The 13,892-nt window shown below is 49.8% G+C and overlaps 3 protein-coding genes across 3 annotated transcripts in view; 1 reads left to right on the plus strand and 2 right to left on the minus strand.

The window, feature by feature from the left end:
- RPH3AL (rabphilin 3A like (without C2 domains)) overlaps window positions 1–192 on the minus strand; it is a 46,643-nt gene extending 46,451 nt beyond the window's left edge. The window contains exon 1 of the mRNA XM_054209662.1: window positions 144–192. The gene's annotated coding sequence lies outside the window, so the exon portion shown is untranslated. The remainder of the gene's footprint in view (window positions 1–143) is intronic.
- A 1,035-nt stretch (window positions 193–1,227) lies between these two features.
- On the plus strand, window positions 1,228–5,494 carry LIAT1 (ligand of ATE1). The gene is made up of 3 exons (XM_054210087.1): window positions 1,228–1,270; window positions 2,018–2,197; window positions 3,340–5,494. Exons 1-3 carry the CDS (start codon window positions 1,228–1,230, stop codon window positions 3,780–3,782), a joined length of 666 nt encoding a protein of 221 aa, XP_054066062.1. The 3' UTR covers window positions 3,783–5,494.
- A 95-nt stretch (window positions 5,495–5,589) lies between these two features.
- RFLNB (refilin B) lies at window positions 5,590–11,797 on the minus strand. The gene is made up of 3 exons (XM_054210086.1): window positions 11,519–11,797; window positions 9,753–9,862; window positions 5,590–8,448 (listed from the first exon to the last, which is right to left on the minus strand). The coding sequence occupies exons 1-3, from the start codon at window positions 11,723–11,725 to the stop codon at window positions 8,118–8,120; spliced, it is 648 nt and encodes a 215-aa protein (XP_054066061.1). The 5' UTR covers window positions 11,726–11,797; the 3' UTR covers window positions 5,590–8,117.
- Window positions 11,798–13,892: the final 2,095 nt, after the last annotated feature.

Below are 13,892 nucleotides of genomic sequence, written 5' to 3' on the forward strand. Positions count from 1 at the left end.
GTATATAGCTCAAGCCAGCCACTATCACTGGGCTCTAATTTTGGCTAGCAAGTCAGGTTTTATCATAATAAAATGAACTACAACCACCACTAGCTACAAGTAATCCCCTTCCTTCAGCTGTTCTCCCAAAATATTATACTCACTTTCCAGTCTGGATGAATTATTTACATCCCATCACTGCTGTGCCTGTTTTCCTTGCCTTTTTGCCCTGTGTCACCATCCCTTTCATCCACACGCAGGCTTTGGAGACCTGCTGGCTGCTGTACAGCATTAGTAATAACCATCACTGCGAAACCCCTGCTGTTGACACTTTGAAATCAGACCATTAGCGGCAGTCGGAGAAGTGCTGCCTGCAGCCCCAGGATCCGTCGTGGGAGCAGCCTCCCGGGAGCCTGATTTCATCACAACCTGTCTGAATGCAACCGTGAGCGTCTGCCAAATTTCACATCTAAATAGATCAGAAAGAGAGGAGGAAAGAGGCAGGCAGGGAGGGGGAGAAAGCAACGAAACCGGGATTAAACCTCCACTTTATTTGCAGGGAGAGAAGGACAAATAAGCAGAGCCTTGCTTCAGCGACTGTTGCTAGAGTTCCCACAAACGCTTTGTGTCCAGGCTCACCTCCAAATGAGATCCACTCGTCTCCCTCATGTGTGGGGCTGTTACAACGCTCACCACGACGAGGCAGCAGCAAGGGCAGGAGATCTGAGCATTGCCCTGGCCCAAAAACACTCAGGAGAGCTATTGCTACCTCAGAAGCTGTTTTCATGTGTACCTTCGCTGATCTGATGTGGGGGAGGGTGGAGGGAAGGGAAGGGAGAAGGGAGTTTCCTTCAACACCTTCATTTACAGAGCTGAGGTACGGAGAAGGGGTGAGAAGGACCCCGATAGCTGGTCTCCCTGCAATGGGTTCGGGTTTGATTTTCCCCTCTGCAGCAGCACTGTGCTGCAAACCCCACAGCCCTGCAATACCTCACCTGCTGCCAGGGCTGTCCTGCCTCGGACAAGCCAATACTTTGTGGTGTGGCCATATTACCTTGGGCAAGCCCCAGTACTTACACATGGAGAGGGAGGAAACCTGTGCTGGACGGTGCTGTTCACACAGAGCAATGGCGCTGGGCCCCTGGCCAAGCAGGCAGGCTCAGGCTTGTCCCTGCGCCGTGACTGCCCTGGAGACCTCGCTGATGGGCGGTCGCTGAGGGGAAAAGGAAGGGGAAAGGCAGTGGTGTGATGGAAGGGAAGGTGCTGAGGGGAAGGGAGGTGAAGGGGGAAGGTGAGGTGGAAGAGAAGGTGCTGAGGGGAAATGGGGGGCGGAGGGGGAAGAACTGGGGGGAGGAGAGACTAAGGGCGAGACCTGAGGCGAGATGGAGGGGGAAAGCCCTGAAGGGAGGAGATATGAAGGGCAAAACCTGAGGGGAGATGGAACGGGAAGGAGCTGAGGGGAGTGGAGATGGAGGGGGAAGGCGCTAAGGGGTAGAGCCGAGGGGAAATGGAGGGGGAAGGCGCTGAGGGGAGCGGAGATGGAGGGGGAAGGCGCTGAGCGGTAGAGCCGAGGGGAAATGGAGGGGGAAGGAGCTGAGGGGAGCGGAGATGGAGGGGGAAGGCGCTGAGGGGTAGAGCCGAGGGGAAATGGAGGGGGAAGACACTGAGGGGAAGAGCCAAGGGGAGATGGAGGGGGAAGGCGCTGAGGGGAGCAGAGATGGAGGGGGAAGGCGCTGAGGGGAAGAGCCGAGGGGAGATGGAGAGGGAAGGCACTGAGGGGAAAAGCCGAGGGGAGCTGGAGGGGGAAGGTGCTGAGGGGAAGAGCCGAGGGGAGATGGAGGGGGAAGGTGCTGAGGGGAGCTGGAAGTGCAAAACCTTGAGGGGAGCTGGAAGGGGAAGGTGTTGAGGGGAAACGAGGTGCTGAGGAAAGGAGAGATGGAGGGGGAAAGCATTGAGGGGAGTGAAGATGGAGAGGGGTCACAGACAAGGAGGGAGGCTGGGCCAGGGCTTCTCCTCACCTTCCCTTGCTCCCTGACAGGGTCGAAGGTGGCTGTGGGGGGCCATGCCAGGCCCCGCAGGCAGGAGAGCGGCACGGGCAGGCGGCGAGGGGCGAGGAGCTGCCTGCGCCCCCCTCCACCACAGGCCCCTGGCACGAAGATACCAGCGAGAAAGAAGCAGCAGCTGCCACACCGGAGTGCCACCACCACTGTGCGGGCAGGTGAGCTGGGCTGACCACCACAGCGGGTGTGGGCAAAGGCCACCGTCCCCCATGAAGCCACCATGCTCCCCACAGCTGTCCCTAAGACACCCCATGCAGGGCCCGGGGGAAGGAAAGGGACATGGCTGGTAGGTGACCAGGGCTCAACATCACACGTTTGTGCAATTGACACTGCACAGACGCGAAGGGATGCCCAGGTGGAGCCTGCGTACCAGCAGGAAGGCAGCTCGGATTCACCTGTCCATGTCGGCCAGAGGACGCGGTGCTCGGCTCTCCCTCCATCCTGCCATGGAGAGGAAAAAAAACAACCTTCTCTAGGAAATCATCCATGGCACTTTAGAACCTTTCACTGAACCTGTAGCCTGTTTATATATATCGTTTCATATATAGCTACAAATCTATCCAAAAAAAGAAAACGATTGAGTACATGTAACTACACAGCACAAGCAGTAGGAGGCATAAGACATCTGTCAAGAAGTAGGACATTTCATAAACTGCCTAAGATTTGGGATGTTGTAAATATTTAGTGGTTTTCTTTTGGTGAGCTACACTATAGTAGTTTAAATATTCGCCGTTCCATGGGAATGAGTCACGGCACTGATCTAACTTCCCATCAGTGGGGTTGAGCTGCTGTTACAGCTGCGGAAAGGGGAGGTTAATTTCAAAAAAATCTTCCATGTAAAGGAATAGCTGTTCACTTCCAGTATCTTAGTACAAAAGGTGCCTGAATGTTTCCAGAAATTGTACTATTAAAAAAAAAAAGTAATCACATTGATTGCTGTATTAATGGATAACAGCTAAAAAAAAAAATCCCCAACAACTAAGAATCAATTTCCTGCCTAAATTGAGTTATGCAAGCACAGTGAACTTAATGCCAGTGTAGAAGTGCTATTAATGCATTAACAGCCTCAATAAATACATTTTACAGGTGTGAGAATTGTTATGTTAGCCAGTCAGATATATATTTCCCACTTACAAATAAGATTTTTAGGCCATTAATATTTTCTTCTAGATTTGTTTTCTTATTAATGAGCGCATAAGGCACAACAAATGCTTGTCTCATCATCCTCTTTGCGAAATAAACAAGAAAGCTCCAGAGGCAACGTATGCATTTTTGCTAACAGCATTTATAATTTTAACAGATAAACACCACCACAAAACCAGAGAGCAGCAGGGCCGCTCCCCTCCATCACTTGAAATCCCAAGTCCTGGGAGGAACCCTGACTCAGCCCAAAACAGAACAGAAGAGAATCAGAAGGATACAGAAATAAACAAGGTTGTGGTATCAACTTCCATAATTTTGGAATCTAGTCAAACAGATCGAGGTCTTTCTGCTCTGCTTAACGAAAGCCTTCGATGGGATGGGATTCTTGAAGATCCTGCAGCAGAGGAAGAAAGGCTGCGTATCTATAAGATGAACAGAAGGAAACGTTACGAATTGTATATCCAGCAACATTTGCCTGCTGAGCCATGCCCAACTGTCAGGCATTCCCCATTACTCCATCACAGGGCGCCATGCACCAGCAGCGATCACACAGTATGTAAAGGAGATTGCTGCAGTTGTTTTCCGGAGGAGCAAGCGTGAACCAGTCCCAAATGCTGAACGAGCGAGCACAGTCTCTGAGCTGCAACCAGTGGTGACACCCAAAATCTCTCCACAAGTTCTGTAGCTTAGTACGTGTTACTCACTGTCATATCTGTGTGGAGAACAGGACATTTTTATTTTAAAAACAAACCAACGTGCTAGTTAAAATGTGGATGCAACTCAGACTGCTTCAACAATTAAAAGCGCTCCTTTCCATACTGACTGTTTGTCCTGGAATATCCCTAGTTATTGCTATTAGTTTATTTCAAAGTAATACTCACTGAATTACACCTGAGCTTTTCAGGTGTTCACATTGTGAATTGCTGGTCCTGAAACAAGCAAGAGCAACCCTTGTGGCAGATGGGGAAACTGAATGTGGGCAGATGAATGACTGGATGCCTTCTTTGGAGGCTAAAATGATTTGCAGGCACAGAAACTTACCTCGTACTTGGAACTGAGTGAGCTACAAAATCGGGATTGGAATCCAGCCCTCATCTCCTGGCTTGTGATCTTATTGTTAGGTAGGGTATTTTATTTTGTTATAAATATTCGTTATGTCAGACCCTCAGATTTGCCATTCTGGAGAAGCACAGCATATCTACAAGCAATACGGAGCACATCTATAACAACGGGGATATCCTTGTCATGGTATGTACTAACTAGAAGCCCATTTGGCCAATATGAATTAAAAATCACGTCAAGCAGTACTTGTACTGCTTGTACTCCCCCACTTCACCTTCTCATAGTAAAGGAACATCTTTCACACAGAGTGTTACTACAATATTAAAGGAAAACAGCCCAGGCCACACTAAAGAAGTATTTGGAAGTTAGACGGCACATCTGAAAGTTAAGTTTTTCCTGAAGCCCTCCTGAAAGATACTGTTCTGATTTTTAAAGCTTTTTCTTCGTGGCTTTTCAAATGGATTGTCTTTTATACAACAATTGATGCTTATATATGGCTTTTCTCCTGTTTTAAGGAGAAAACTCTAAACACTGCATGATATTCAAACGCTTGCGCAAACTTTTGCAGGAGCAGCGGCATGCTTTAGAATAGCTTCAGAGCTCCCTAGATTCCAATAATGTCATTACATGCAAATCTAGAGCTTTTGCAAGCAGATAACCAGATGAACAATAAAAAGTAAGCAAAAAATCCCATTACGAATTAATTAACTGATGTTCAATTGCATCCATTACTACTCTGCCAGAGATACTAACAAAATCAGCACGCCTGCAAATTCGGAAAGGTTTGAAGAACAGATTAAGCATCTAGAAAAACACTATAGTATTTCTCTCAAAACAATAGTTTTTATAAAGTTTAATGCATAGCACGTTCTAGTCTTATTTTATGCCGTATTTACTAAAGCAGCATTTGAGCATCTACATTTTTAACAAAAATTTAAAAGAAATTCCTCTCTGGTTAAATACTTGTGATATTTGAAAAGCGTAAGTGCTTCACTTGCAGGATATCCTGAAATCCATACCAGAAACCTTCTGTAAAAGTAAAACTATACCAGATGAAAGACTAAAATACATACAGGAGAGGATTTTCAGCTGTCTTCAAGGCACTTTGTTGAGTGTCTTACAAAACTGATAAACCCACAACATTTGGTGTTGGTGTTTTGTTTTTGTTTTTTTTTAAATACACAGTTTTATATAGAGGACGCCTTCCTAGAATATGTAAACAACAGCAACACATGGTATAACAGAAAGAAGAGGGGAGCTGGGATTGGCAGGATATATTATGAATTTATTACTAAGTAAATACCATAATAAACACTGAAAAGCTTTGAGTGAAAAATAAAGAGTCTTTCATATATGATGGTTTTCTGATCCTTTATTACCAATAAAGTAAAATACAAACTGAAAATTAGAAGGGGGATGGGAAACGTCACAGACATCAGAACACTTGCACAGAGCTAATCAGAGCTTTGCAAATGTTGGAACATAAATAATTTAAAAGGTATCTCTACCAATTAAAATATTTTTAAGAGGTACATAATTAAGTTTGTTTGCTTTATAAAAATCAAGTGCTTTATCCTAAAACCATAGTGTAAGGGTCATTTCATTTCTAAGCAGGGACAATTAATGATTACAACTTAAAATAATCTTCTTTTAGATCTCCTGCAAATGAATTCATTGGAAGAGCATTGTCGGAGCAATCCAGGGTCCGTGTTCTTCCAGCGTCCTGTGTCCAACAGTGGCCAGCACCAGATGTTTCAGGAGCAAGGTACATAAAACTGTGAAGCGAGCAATGACACAATGGCTTTCCCAAGGAAGAGTTCTGTCCATTTGAAACCCCACACACTTAGGGGCCGAGTTGCATCTTCTGTCACACAAGTATATCTTGGGGCAACGTTTAGGGGAGAATCGCAACATGTTTTTAAGACCCATCTCCTAAATACTGTAGACTGAAACCAGCATGTTTAATGAAAAGACCACACCGCTCTTAACTCTGGAGCAAAGCCTACCTGACTGGCATCCTCTGTCACCCTGGGACTGTTTTAGGATCTGACTTTCCGAGGCAACTACCAAAGATTAAGGATGTTCTGTTTTGAGCTAATAAATACGTAAAAAAACAAAACAACAAAAAACCCCAACCACACAAACTCAGGCCTTCCTTCCCACTACATTTTTAGTCTCCCAAATCATTTCAGTTCACACTAGAGTACACTCTCACACCGTTCCTCACACTTGCACAAACACGCCTAAGTACAGCTCAAGAACAGGCTCCCAGTTTCTAACTCACCACTGACAAAATTCACCCTTGGGGCTATGTGAAGTCCTCTTTAAAAGCGGGTTCGGGGCTGATGTTGCACCAGGAGGTGATCCACACCTCAGAGGAGTTTTGGAATACATGGAAAAGCCGTGTCCAGCTAAATCAAGTTTACCAAGTGTTTCTGAGTTGCTACACCACACTAGCCACCAACGTAAGCCACGGTCCTAAAAGCAGATGCTCCCCACACTACACTGCTCTCTGTCAATATTAAAAAAACCAAACCATTTGGGTAAAGCAAGAAACCTCTCCATCTTATTTTCATCAACGCGCCTGATAAACTAATGCATGTACCATCCAGATGGACTTCCATAGTATCCGAAGTTATTCCCTTTGGTCCACAAACTCATCATGCACTTGGGACGGGAGGGGTTATTCATCAGCCTACAGACAGGCCAATGCTACCCCATCGCAGTGACATCCTGAATACCAAAGTCCAGAGACCTTTGCAATGAGAAGCTCAATGGGGAAGCGGAGCTACAGCTGTGGATTTTGCCATGCAATAGAAATTTGCCCATCCTTTGCTACCATCCACCTCTTCACACACACCTCCCCAGCAGCATCTCACACCCGAACTCAGCATTTCCTTCTCCATTCTAGGTCCCTGCATACGTGGCTCATTTTCTGAAACTTTCCTAGTTACAACTCCCTTAGTGCAGACAGTACATCAGTAAAAACTAGGCACTGGTGTTTTTCCACCACCACACTGTCAAGACCTGACTTTCCAACAATACATGGATAATTTTGGCCTGATACTCTCCATACAAGTCCTACTACATGCACAGAAATGCTAGTGTGTGTTACACAGACTATAGCGCTGCAGAAGTCATTATAGGTACAGAAGATGCATCGCGCCGTTCATCTAGAAAACTGGAATTACCTGAGCCTTTCTCTACTGCTTGGAGCTGCAAAAACAGTTAATCTCCTGCTCTACTCAGAATTCCTCTTCTTTCCAACTTACACCTTCAAACTAGACATGAATGCCATAGGACAACATTTTTGTGTTCTGCTAAATGCAGAATTCCAATTTTTTCCTCTGTTAGCTTTTTCCAGCAATTTCCAGGAGATGGTTCTTCTAGAGAAAACAGTCTTGAGGCCTAAACTGAAACGAACGACAGCTCTGGCTATCTGTAACCAAAAGGCCTGGTAGATTCTCTGCAAGAGAGAAAACTGCCCTTATTTTTGCACATCACCCCAAAGCATCAAATGGATTTCCACCTGCCAGGTGCTATTCTGCATTCTTTCTTACTTGCCAATTTTTTCTCTGGGAAAATACTTCCCTTATTTTCATCTGATTACTGCACTGCAGGGAAGGGGAAGGAACTCATGAATTTAAAAGGCAAAGAAACAAGTTCCTTACTGTTATGTTCCCACAGAAAACTGCATTCAGGCCATTCTGATGCTTAAAGCAGGAATTAAGAGCTGAGAAAGAGGTGGCGACAGGTAAGGTTCCCTTAACCTGACCCGAAAGTTAGGGTCTGTACCCACTTTAGCTAGTGGAGAGTTAGCACAGTACGTTAGATGGGACTGGGATGGATCAGAGCAAGAGAGACAGCCGTCAGTCAGCAACCATCCAGGACACAGTCATTCCCAAGGTACTCCGACGTTTCCAGCTCTATGCTGGAGAGGAACCGCCGCACGGTTTTACGACAGTTGTAATCCAGCGTGGTGGTGTACACAGTCTTGGCGTGCTTCGGGTAGACGATGGTGGTGCTGGTGAAACGCTGGGGCTTGTTGCGGGGCTCTAAGTGGACCTCTGATTTGTAATTGCGCCACGTGCAGTTTGGGACACAGATGACCGTCTGACTGCAAGAGGAAACGCTTAAGCCCACTGGCATATAGATGTCGTCGATGAAGTGCTTCTCCGAGTCGTATTTAACTGAGGACGTGTACCTGAAATACAGGAGAGACACGCGTGAGCTCTGCTCTGGAATAGCAGGCTGCATTTTCTGCAAAGCAGAGCCGTCGGGTACCGGGGTGGCTCCTCAGCCCTGCACCTGCCACCTCAACACAGCAACTGCCACATCACGCAAACACGGTCTGCTGGCGTCTTACCCACTCATTTATGGGAAGAGGAAAATCCTTACATTAGCAGCACACCCGGCACTGCCACGGTTTTGTCCAGCTGCCAGCACTACCAAACATCTTCTCAATCTTCCAGTCCATTGTTTTAAGCCTGTCCTCCATGAACCTAAGAACCTCCTTCAAACACCAGTGCCTAAACCCAGGGGCCTAGATCTACATTTAGGCTTTGCACATAAGCATCCTAATTCCTCAGAGTGCCAAGTCCATGGAAGCACACGTTACTTTCTCAGTTCTCCTCTGCCAAGAGTCACACGGGAGTCCTCTGCTATCGCTCCCAGCACGGGGCACTCCCTGAAGGCAAACTTCTGAAGAGTCAACTGGCAGGAAAACACTACAATTTGCACATCAAACGCTGCTGGCAAGAAAATCCTCCATGTCTGGTTTGCCAAAGTTTTCATCTCCTTCACATTGCAACAACTCCGTGTTATCTTTTCCGTGGTTCTAACGGCCTTCAATTCCAGCCACAGCGCAGGCTCCTTCCCCATACCAGGCCATCAACTCTTTCTACCCCCCCCGCGTTAGGCTTCTGTTTGATTTTATCGGTCTACTTCTGCTTGCACAGTAATCAGCTGGGAGCCTTCGTTTCCCATTACTGCAAATCCTGATGTTCAGAGCAGTAATTCACAGGCTGCGAAGTGATGCAGCCCATTAAAAGAAAATAATTATGTACTCTCTGAATACTAACTTTTCTTTTAGTTCACACAACCAGCCACAGCTGATAAGATAGAAAGTGCTTCTTATAAAACCATGAAGTTACGAGAGCAAAATTTCTTTCCCCTAATAAAAGTCCTAGAAAGATGGCGGCTTTGAAGATCTTCCCTCACGATTACCTTCTGGTTAATCAGCTGGAAGTCAACATTTTGCAGCACTGCAATGCAGTAAAAGCAGGAGAGTAAAATACAGGAAAGTCTTCCTGGAAAAAAACCATATGGGATTAAAAGAGGCTGAACACTCCTTCAAGCCTGTACTAATGTCCAGGTCCAGGAATGTACAGCTGCGTGGAACAATAGCTCTGCAAATAAATTAACTTGACTCACAGGCACTGATAAGGCCTAACTACTCCTTTACATGCTAACTCTTTCAAAACTAGATGACTGTAACACAATATTTACCTTATTTCCTTCGGTGGTAAAGGGTCGAACTCAACTCCTTCACCAAAGGATAAAGGACACAATCTTGGAGGGCAGCTGGAGAGAACAGGGCTGGGGGAGAACACAGAATTCTGCAAAAAATGCAAAAATAACCCTTTTTATGTTACAATTCAGTATATTCTCAAGAAAACACGTTTATTTAGCCCTTGGTACAGAGCTGTCGAGATTCACATTTACGTGCAAGAGGATCTGTTAGTCCAAGACATGCCTACGGGTGCAACCTGCAGGTCTGACTTGACGCTGGTCTACAGCATCCAAGATGAGGCGAGATGTACTTTTTGAAGACAAAGTCCTAACTCCGGGAGCTTACTTCAGAGGAGCCACTGTGGGAAACGAGATAAATTACAGCCCCTGGGTGCAGCGCAGCTTTCTGCAGCGTGAACTAGAGTCCCTTTGCTGTTTGAGCTCACATCCAATTATGGCTAACACTGTGTGAGTGTATGGGAGTGTTCTCCTTGCTGGAGTCATCAGAAATGCCTGCGGGCAGATCACAGCAGGAAATTATTGCAGGGCATCTCACCATGAGCAACCTCCTTGTTCCACAGCTACGCAGTGGCTACTATTTGAAGGCTTTAAATCCAGCCTGGCTAATTCATGAGCGACCTATTGGGAAGGATTATCTCACTCCCACTGAGCGGCGATCCACAGAGTATCCCCGTGCTCCTCTCCTGCATGGGCAGCGCCATGAGCCGACACCAGCCCGGCAACATCCCACAGCCAGAAGGAAACCAAAGTGGCCCAGAAGGGAAGAAACCCACTTGTGTTTGTGAAGCCACCTCTGCACATGTGCTTCACAACCCAGGGGCGAGGGGGCTGGGAGCATCTCTCCTGTTCAACACATGGTTCTCCTATGGTCTTTTCCAATTTCACGGCATCCCTATAGAAAAGGGATCTTTCCTCCAGATCTGCAGTTTCCAAAGTATTTGTGCCAACAGCTCAGCGCCAACATTCAAAAATCATTTTGTGAAAAACTAGCGTATCTCTATCTGATACTACTGAAACCATAGTTTAATATACAAACTTCCTACTCTTGGTCACTCTCCGGAATAACAACAGTTCATTTTCCACGTGGATTTTCAAAGACACGCTGCAATGCCATCCCAACCCCTACCTGGGGCAGGAGAGACAGGGGCTTCCCTTGCATCAGCAAGAGCTGATCCCAAAGCCGGAGGCTTTTTAAAAGCACCGCCGGCTCCCCTGACCCAACATGGCCCTGGCTGCAGACATCCCGGTTCCCCAGTGGGCTCCCTCCCGGTGTGGGCACGTTAGGGGATACGACAGCAGCAGCAGAGCTCGGTGGAAGGGAGGGAAACGGGAGTCAGCCGTTTCCAGCCTGTCCCCACGCCGGCTGCCCCGGTGCCAGCCCACCCAATAACCCCAGCGCCACCGGGCCAGTTTTCCACCCTCCCTTCCTCAAAGGATGCTGCGGGGCCTGGAGGGCGGCCGGGGCGGAAAGCCTAAGGAGAAGCAGCCCCCCGGCCGTCCCCGGGCGAAACATCACGGCAGGGTCCGAAGGGCAGCGGCTTCTCCGCTCCGGGGCGCGGGGCCCAGCCCCCGCCGCAGCGGGACCGAGCCCGGGAGCAGCGGCAGAGCGGCGGCGGGTGCCCGGGGCTGCCGGTCCCGCGCCCCTCCCCAGCCCCGGGCGGAGGGTCCCGCCGGTCCCGCCGCGCTGCGGGGCAGCGACGCCGCAGGAGGGGGTGGCAGGGGCGGCCGGTGCCGGTACTCACCGCGGCGGCGGGCGCGGACGGGTCGGACTCCGGCAGCCCGTTGGCGGCGGCGGCGCGGTCGGGGCTGCCGGAGGCGAGGAGCCAGGGCGGGGGGGCGGGCCCGGGGCTGGGGGGCAGCCCGGAGTCGGGGCTGTCGAGCCCCGCGTCGCCCCGCTTCCTCATGTCCGGGAGGTCGGGCACCTCCCGCAGGCTGAGCCGACCCACCATGGCGGAGCCGCCCTGCCCCGGACCCGCCGCCGCTCCGCGCCCTGCGCCGCCTGCGACCGGGCGGCGGCGGGAGGGGCGGGGCCGGCGGCGGCGGGGCGGGGCCGCAGGGGCGAGGCCATGGCAGGGGGCGGGGGCTGCTCCGCGACGCTCGCGGGGCCCCATCCCGTATCCCACCGGTGCTCCCGTCGTCCCGGTGCAGCCCGGCCTCTCGGTGTCCCATCCCCGTAGCCCTGGGCCGCGTCCCTGCCCGGCCGCTGCGCCCTCGCTCCGTCCCCAGCCAAACCAGGACCCAACAGGTTGCCCCAAACGTGGCCCTAGTCCAACCTACAGGCTGCGCACCATCCTAATGCGCTCTCTGCTCCCATGCCAGGCATGGGAATGTTTTGGGGTTGGATGTTTTTCATAGAATCATAAAATGGTTTGGGTTGGAAGGGACCTTAAAGATCATCTAGATCCAACCCCCTGCCCTGGGCAGGGACACCTCCCACCAGACCAGGTTGCTCCAAGCCCATCCAGCCTGGCCTTGGACACCTCCAGGGATGGGGCACCCACAGCTTCTCTTTTGCTGAGGCCAGGCCTGACCCCGCTGTCTGACCAGGCGCTGCTGGTGGGCGAGGGATGGTTTGGGGCTGGGACAGGCCGCGGTGGTTCATGCCATCACAGGTACAGGGCAGCTGTGACCAGAGCAGGGCAGCATGGTGCTCGCTGGACCACTGGGGCAGGACTGGGACAAGAGCTGAGACCTAATTCCACTGGGAAACTGGGGAGGAGAGAGGGGGATGCTGTTCCCTTCGTGTTTCAGCCACCCTCTCCCATTGCTCAGTCTCAGCAGCTGCTGCCCCGCTTTCTCTGAGGGCAGCTCACAGCCAAAACAGGGGCCTCATTTAGGCTGCAAAGCAGCAGCTCCTACGCACAGGTTTCACTCACCCCCGGGAACCTAACGGCACCCTTCAAAACTCACGGTTTTCCCCCCAGGCTGCTCTTTCTCAACTCCCTCCCCCAAGGATTTGGACTCAGGCAGCAGCGCTGCCACCCTTAATTGCATCTTTTCAAGCAAATCTGCCAAAGCCGAAACAAGAAATCAGAGGGAAAAGGTCTTTCTAGCACTATAGGAGACCGAGGGAACGTTTTTTGGAAAATCCTAATGAAATAATTGCGCCGTGTCATCAGATTCAGTGGGGGAATACTCTTGTGGAGGGAAAGCAACTGCCTGCAGCCGGCCAAAGTCAACACTCCCCTGTGCAGTAACAAGCAGTCTGGCCTGACGGGCCCAGCACAAGTGAACCCAAACCCCTGAAAAGAATTCCTTCCCTGCCCCAAAATTAAAAGCAGAGCAGAGCTTTCAGCCGTAGGCGTCTGTGGTTTGCAGCTATGCGGTGCTGGGAACTCCGGAGACTTCCTCAAGGAATTTACATTCCTTTGAAGAAATACTATGAGGCTGTTTGTCTTTGCTGAAAAATGCAGATGGAAAGAAAAAGAACATTAAAAATTTTGATTGAAATCTTTGGGGTCTGAGGAAATGTGCTGGACAGGTGTTTTCTTCCTTTTGATTTAAATGCATCCCAAAAAAAAGAGATTCTGGTCTCTGCGAGCAATGGGAAAGCTGATCGCTCCTTGCTCCAAAATCTCCCATAAAAGCCCTTTATGAAATTAGACGCCTCAGAAGGCGCTGGAGCAGTTTCCAGATGAACGCGATCTTTATTTCAGAGCTGCCGTGCAGCTCCTGGGCTAAAAACCATGCTGCCAACAATCGAGTTAGTGCAATTTAGAAGGTGGGGACCTGTGGCACCTCCCAGCAGCCACCTCCGAGGGCTGCGGGTGTCCCCACGGCCGCTCCCGTGGGGATCGGGATCTGAGTGCGAGGGATCTCAGTGCCTGGGGATCCCTGCAGAGCTGCAGCCGCCTGTGCCTGGATTGGGCTGCATGGGCTTCTGGAAATCTTGCTGCTCTTTCTGTACTAGCAAAAAATCTCCCACACTGACCTGGCTTGACACAAACGGCAATATTTTTGTGCCCTTCCAGGTTCTTGTTTCTGGGCTTGGCAGGTGAAATGGAAGTGTCTGAGCAGCCGAGGGGGCTCCGCAGCCTGCCCTGCCTTGCACCGGGCTCAGACCCCAGGATCTCCCGCAGTGCCAACATCCAGAGCTGCAAAGGACAAAAGGGAAGT

This window comes from Rissa tridactyla, chromosome 7, assembly GCF_028500815.1.
Source record: "Rissa tridactyla isolate bRisTri1 chromosome 7, bRisTri1.patW.cur.20221130, whole genome shotgun sequence".
NCBI classification, from domain to species: domain Eukaryota; kingdom Metazoa; phylum Chordata; class Aves; order Charadriiformes; family Laridae; genus Rissa; species Rissa tridactyla.

Coding starts and splice junctions, on each gene's coding strand:
- LIAT1 (XM_054210087.1), top strand. CDS start 1,228: ATGGAAGGGAAGGTGCTGAGGGGAAGGGAGGTGAAGGGGGAAG. Junction 1,271..2,017: donor AAGGGAGGTGAAGGGGGAAG/GTGAGGTGGAAG, acceptor GCTCCCTGACAG/GGTCGAAGGTGGCTGTGGGG. Junction 2,198..3,339: donor CACCACCACTGTGCGGGCAG/GTGAGCTGGGCT, acceptor TAATTTTAACAG/ATAAACACCACCACAAAACC.
- RFLNB (XM_054210086.1), bottom strand. CDS start 11,725: ATGGTGGGTCGGCTCAGCCTGCGGGAGGTGCCCGACCTCCCGGACATG. Junction 9,863..11,518: donor CGTCCGCGCCCGCCGCCGCG/GTGAGTACCGGC, acceptor CATTTTTTGCAG/AATTCTGTGTTCTCCCCCAG. Junction 8,449..9,752: donor TTACCACCGAAGGAAATAAG/GTAAATATTGTG, acceptor CCTGTATTTCAG/GTACACGTCCTCAGTTAAAT.